This window comes from Colobus angolensis, unplaced genomic scaffold (genome assembly GCF_000951035.1).
Source record: "Colobus angolensis palliatus isolate OR3802 unplaced genomic scaffold, Cang.pa_1.0 Scaffold113, whole genome shotgun sequence".
In the NCBI taxonomy this organism is placed as follows: Eukaryota; Metazoa; Chordata; class Mammalia; order Primates; family Cercopithecidae; genus Colobus; species Colobus angolensis.
In genome coordinates, this window is record NW_012112364.1 from 3,560,375 (window position 1) to 3,567,015 (window position 6,641).

Below are 6,641 nucleotides of genomic sequence, written 5' to 3' on the forward strand. Positions count from 1 at the left end.
ATAAAGACTGTCAAATAAAAGGACATTCGCCCAAACTCAGAAATAAGAACAAAATAATACCTATTAATCTTGAATGGATTTTAGGCTTACGTTTGAAGTAAACAGCATTACCTAGGCGTTCGAAGTTAAAGATGAATTATAAGTCTAATGTGAATACAGGAATCTAAATCTTACTTTTTCGGGGAAAATACCTCATTCAAATGTAATAAACTACATTCCTCAAATATTCCATAAATTCAGACTTCACTAAATTTAAACTAGATTCTTCCATTCTCTGAATACCTTATTCCAAATAAATACTAGGTAATAATACAAATCTAAAGTTTAAAAAGAGTGGTAACAATTTCAGGAAGGTTTCTTGAATGACTTCTTTTAATAGGGCCCAGCTCACCAGTGTGTCTGAAGAATGTGAATATAGTCACTTATCAATTACCTGGGCTAACAGTAGGTGGGTGAGGGGATGAGGGAATAAGAATGGAAGATGGGACAGGTCACTTATCTCTAAAAGTAAAAGGTTCTTAGAACAAAACTAGTCAATGATACAAAACAGATTTATCACAACTTTAAAATCAAAATTAGTATTTGAAACACACTATAAACACTCAATAATACAAGTATAATGATTTAAGAATATTAAATGTGAAATCATTTGCCAAGTCTTTTTTTTTTTTTTACTATTAGAACAGGACGGATATGGACACAGACAGTTCTAGCTGCCTCCTCCTTTCCTTTCCCTTCACTTATTCTTCACCCACAAGACTGAATCCATCAGGGATCTACCACCACAACCACAGGAGGAGGGTTCACTTCGTCTTAACAATATAGCCAGCCACATCTAAGGAGCCCCATGTCAAAAAAAAAAAAGGAAGAGGTTAGGAATTTCCCACAAAACAGGCAGCTTCTAATATGTAATTTTTGGTTACAACTTAAACTTTCATTAATTACAATATACGGTTTGGGTTTTTTTTAACCATATTTAAGCTGCAAGCCAGTTCATTCAAACCTAAACAATGAAGGATTATTTTAGTAGTCTAGAAGCTTAGAGAGAACTTTTACATAATTCAGATTTGATTCTTAGCAATCCTAGGAGGTAAGACAGTATTACATCCATCTCACAAATGAGGAAACCCAGCTTAGACTGACAGAATCAGAACTGCATTCTAGGTGTCGTGCCTCCATAGGGTCTGCCACACTTCCACAGAAAACAAATGATACAAAGCCTTATCATCTGATTTATCCAGTAAAACATTAAGAATTTACAGCTTGGCCGGGCGCGGTGGCTCATGCCTATAATCCCAGCACTTTAGGAGGCCAAGGTGGGCTGATCACGAGGTCAGGAGATCGAGACCATCCTGGCTAATACGATGAAACCCCCTCTCTACTAAAATACTAAAAATTAGCCACGCGTGGTGGCACACACCTGTAGTCCCAGCTACTCGGGAGGCTGAGACAGGAGAATCACTTGAACCTGGGAAGTGGAGGTTGCAGTGAGCCAAGATTGCGTCACTGCACTCCAGCCTGGGGGACAGAGTGAGATTCCGACTCAAAAAAAAAAAAAAAAGAATTTACAGCTTGAGTCAACTTTCCAGGAACATACTATATAAACTGAACTACACTTATAAGTGTATTAAATGAATAGGAGATCAAGTAAATTGCATTTTACATCCTTAATTTGATCTCATTCTTATGGACAGATTTTAGTTTTAATGGAATTGGTTTTTAGTGCTTCTGAAGTAAAAATTTTAGGCAGTAGTTTTGCTTCTCTACCGTGTTATAGAATGGCATCTCCACAAATGTATATTTGATGACATACAAAGGTTGAGGAGCAGGCAGAGTTCAAAATTTGCTGCATGGATTGGTGGGTAGAACAGAGGCTGGGGTTTTTAAAGGAATATACACCATTAAAATAAACAAAAGACATACTTTTCCACAGAAGTCGCCAAAGAATCAAAATATGTAGGCCGATAAGTGTATGACTTTAGCCTTTTATTTTTCCTGGTCACTTTAGACAATTATAAAATGGATAGAAAAAGTTTCATCTTTTGTTAGGTTTCTTTGCTTAAAGATTCAGCAGCAAAATGCAAGTTTTTAGTTTTTAGTTTTTTTTTTTTTTTGAGACGGAGTCTTGCTCTGTCGCCAGACTGGAGCTCAGTGGTGCAATCCTAGCTCACTGCAGCCACCACCTCTCAGGTTCAAGCGATTCTCCTGCTTCAGGCTACCAAGTAGCTGGGACTACAGGTGTGCGCCACCAGGCCCAGCTAATTTTTGTATTTTAAATAGAGACGGGTTTCCCCATGTTGGCCAGGATGGTCTCGATCTCTTGATCTCCTGATCTGCCCACCTCAGCCTCCAGAAGTGCTGGGGTTACAGGCGGCAGCCACCATGCCCAGCCAAGTTTTTAATTTCTAACTAGAAGCATGTTTTACTACTGTATTACCATTAACATTAGGTTGTGATATGTTTCATCTGAAAAATTATAAAACTTACCTCACAATCAGGGCATACAATTGTGGTGCATTCTTCAGTCATTAACAAGCATAGTTCACAAAAAACATGTCCACATTGAAGTTCACAGTGGTGACCTATTCATGAAATTCTTAATTATTATTTTGATGACTATTATTATTGCAACAGGGTCTTGCTCTGTTGCCCAGGCTGGAGTGCAGTGGCACCAGCTCACTGCAGCCTCCACCTCTGGGGCTCAAGGGATCCTCCTACTTCAGCTTCCCGAGTAGCTGGGACTACAGGTGTGTCCCAATACACCCGGCTAATTCTACTGATGAAATTCTATTGTGATTAAACTGCCCACAGTGTGTTAATGTTGAATGGACAATACTGATCAAAGGGAAATTCAAAGAGGATCCTACTGTACAGGAAAAGATACCTACTATAGTTTGAAATGGTTAACTTATTGAATATAAATCAGAAGTAACCAACTATTCAGGTCAGGAGGAAGAAAAATCAAGAAGAAAAACCAAGAAGAGCTATGTAATAGCAACTGCATTAATTCAGATAGCTATTTTGTACCTAGAATACTTTGAATCTGCCATATCTTATAATTATACAAAGTGCTCTGACACATTTTATTTGTTACTTGTAAATATCACAGTTAAGTGGGCTAGAGATGAAATAGCATTTTGGAGATTTGGTTAACTAAATGGTATAATCCAGACTCCAATCTAGTTCTGTTTCCAAGTCTAACATTCTTTCTGACTGACCATACTGCCATCTACTACTTTATATTTCCCATCCTGTGAAGAGGTCAAGAAGGGCCAAAACGGTGGCCAAAATGAGACACTGGCAAGACTGTGCTCTTAGAATTACTTAAGACATTGGCAAGGCCAGAAGCCAGATGCTACTATTATCACACAGCCACACTCACATTTTCACAAACTTAGCATTTATGAAAGGAAATATCATAACTTGATTGAAAACCTAATATCATGATTAAATGCTCTAAGAATTTGAAGTTTATAATAAACAACATTTGTTTTAGCTACATAATTTCAAAAGGCTGTCATTTTTTAAGTTTTGCAAGAAAACAAAAAGGGAAAAAAGCTAGATAAAAATCAGTCATCTTTTACTAGCAAAATAATTACTGAGTTCTTGCTGAATTATAATAATTGCATGAATTTTAATTATTTATTCATTCATTCATTCTGAGAGGGACCACGATCTCGGTTCACTGTCAGCTCTGCCTTCTGAGTTCATGTGATTCTCCTGCCTCGGCCTCCGGAGTATTACAGGTGTGCGCCAGCATGCCTAGCTAATTTTTTTGTATTTTTAGTAAAGATGGGGTTTCCCCATGTTACCCAGGGTGGCCTTGATCTCCTGACCTCAAGTGATCCACCCACCTAGGCCTCCCAAAGTGCTGGAACTACAGGCGTGAGCCACTGTGCCCGGCCTCGCATTTATTTTATTTTAAAAAAAACTTTACAAGTTTCCCACCCAACTGAAATACCTGAAACTTGCTTACAACCATGGTACATTTTAAAGCCCTATTTAACTTCCAGAGATAACATCGCCAAAGAAATAAAAACACTTATCTGTTACTATAAAATTTCTGATACTGAATAACTCAAAATAACTTGTGGTATGTTACACCTTAAAAAGCACTTTCAGGACTCTATACACATAACCACTACTTTTTCAACTTAGTTTTTCAAAGCATTATAATACTAATGTATGAAAGAAGTACTCATTTTAAAAGGTTGTGTTCTAGAACTTTATTCCATAATTCTAATTTCATTCAAAAATGGAGATTTTCTATGTAACAGTAGCAGTGATCTAAACCCCAAGTAGGAGAAACTTGGTTCTCCACTGAAATCACAACTTTTTCTGCAGAGGCTCACATCTCAGAGTCCATCTTGACAAGAATCAGAAAACTGATCAAATGACCCTAACTTTTAAAGTATAAACAATTACACCAGGTAATATGAATTTTCAGTAGCTCCAGGTATTTTAAGTTACATTAAAATAACTTGAACCAGCTGGGCACGGTGGCTCACGCCTGTAATCCCAGCACTTTGGGAGGCCGAGATTGGCGGATCACCAGGTCAGGAGATCGAGACCATCCTGGCTAACACAGTGAAACCCTGTCTCTACTAAATATACAAAAAATTAGCTGGGCGTAGTGGCGGGAGTCTGTACTCCCAGCTCTTCGGGAGGCTGAGGCAGGAGAATGGCGTGAATCCGGGAGGCGCAGCTTTCAGTGAGCAGAGCTCGCGCCACTGCACTCCAGCCTGGGTGACAGAGCAAAACTCTGTCTCAAAGAAAAAAAAAAAACTAATAAAAAATAAATAACTTGAACCTGTGATCACTTGAGTAGATTATAGATGAACAGACCAATAGTAATGCAGAGTATTTGTCCCTTCACGTATAAAGATACACACACACACACACAACACAAGGTGCATAGTGCTTCACGCCAATGTGAGCCATAATGTAAAAAACAAACAAACAAAACCCCACAGAAACAAAAAAATGCTAACAACAAAATCCAAAACCATTTCACAGTGGTCTACTTGTTACTGCTACAACAAAAACTACAAAAGAAAATCAACTTTCATTCCTTCTTCATGACAAAACAATGGGCTACAACTTACGTCTACTTTTGCATGAACCCGCTAACCTGCCGTGTGAGGGGTAGATTAAAGCCACCCAGGCCCCTATCCTCCCGGCTGGAGGGTCGATGAGGCCTGGATGGGGTAGTGGAGAAAGCCGTGAAAGGTGCCAGGTGCCGTCCTAACCAACCCACACACCGCCCTTTTGGGGCAGCTGCAAGAGGCCTGTGACGCAGTTTCCGGGGCACCAGGATTGGATGCAGCTGAGCAAGCCTCACGCGCCCACCAGCCCACCTGGCCCCCAGGCCGCCCTCCAGGCTGCCTCCCCGCTAGGTGGGCCCTTCGGTTCCTCACCGGATGCTCTGGATACCCTCCTTCCACACCTGGTGCACTGGATTTCAGCGACACCCCAGTGCTGACTCTTCCTCCCCATCCGCTGGTAGGCAGACCGGGAAGGCCCAGGCTTCGAAGGCTCTGCCGCCATCGCTGTCTTCTTCTTCTGGAACAACCGCCGAGTGCTAGTCCCGGCAGCCCTCGCGGCAGCAACCAATCATTGGAGGCCAGCACCTGCAGCTAGCCAAACAGTGGGCCGGGAGATTAAAGCCCGCCCCCAAGCTTGCTCCTGATGGGGCTGGGGCTGTTTTCCGTTATCCTGGGAGGTACCACTCCTAGAAGGGGCGCCTTGTGGCCGTTAAGGGCAGTTTACTTTTACATTCTACCCAAAGAGTCACCACTTTAGCGCCTTTAGTCATCACAAATTAAAATGTCGCATATTTTACTTACATTGTGAGTGACTTTATAAATAATAATCATCTGTATTGAAGCAGTCCCCTTTGCCTATTATGTGTCAGGGCCAGAAGCCCTAAACCTGTGTGCTGGGGTCATCCAGGGCTTGGCCAATAGGAGCTGGAGTGGAGAAGCTAATCAGTAGCCATTGCTGGGGTAGATGCAGTGAACGCTTTCAAATTAAGGAGTGCTCATCATTACTAACTGCTGTCGAGCCTAGTAACTTACAAGGCAGAGTGCCGAGAGTGGTTGGGGATGCTAAGAATTTAGGAACTAACAGGTTTCTGCTTGAGAGGTATATAACTCCATTTTAAAAAACCCAGTAACTTCCGCCAAAATAGCTAAGTGTTATACACCTGACGTGTATTAGAGATAATAAGAATTACTGCCTTCTGGGCCGGGCACGGTGGCTTACGCCTGTAATCCCAGCCCTTTGGGAGGCCCAGACAGACGGATCACGAGGTCAGGAGATCAAGACCATCCTGGCTAACATGGTGAAACCCCGTCTCTACAAAAATAAAAAATAAAATAAAAATTAGCCAGGAGTGGCGGTGGGCGCCTGTAGTCCCAGCTACTCAGGAAGCTGAGGCAGGAGAATGGCGTGAACCCGGGAGGCGGAGCTTGCAGTAAGCTGAGATCGCGCCGCTGCACTCCAGCCTGGGCCACAGTGCGAGACTCCGTCTCAAAAACAAACAAAAGGATTACTGCCTTCTGAAGAAATGAAGTCAGTATGGTCTACGGTGGTATGAAAAGTCTTCCTAGAGGATATAGGGTTTGCACTAGACCTTACAA

The 6,641-nt window shown here is 41.6% G+C and overlaps 1 protein-coding gene across 2 annotated transcripts in view; it reads right to left on the bottom strand.

The window, feature by feature from the left end:
• The window catches only part of RNF17 (ring finger protein 17), a 114,861-nt gene extending 109,269 nt beyond the window's left edge, over positions 1-5,592 (bottom strand). For both annotated transcript variants that reach the window (XM_011958692.1, XM_011958684.1), the window contains exons 1-2: positions 5,418-5,592; positions 2,488-2,582 (exon numbers count right to left, since the gene is read on the bottom strand). In XM_011958692.1, coding sequence (XP_011814082.1) covers positions 2,488-2,582; positions 5,418-5,547 — 225 coding nt within the window. In that variant the 5' untranslated portion in view covers positions 5,548-5,592. The remainder of the gene's footprint in view (positions 1-2,487; positions 2,583-5,417) is intronic.
• Between the last annotated feature and the right edge of the window lie 1,049 nt (positions 5,593-6,641).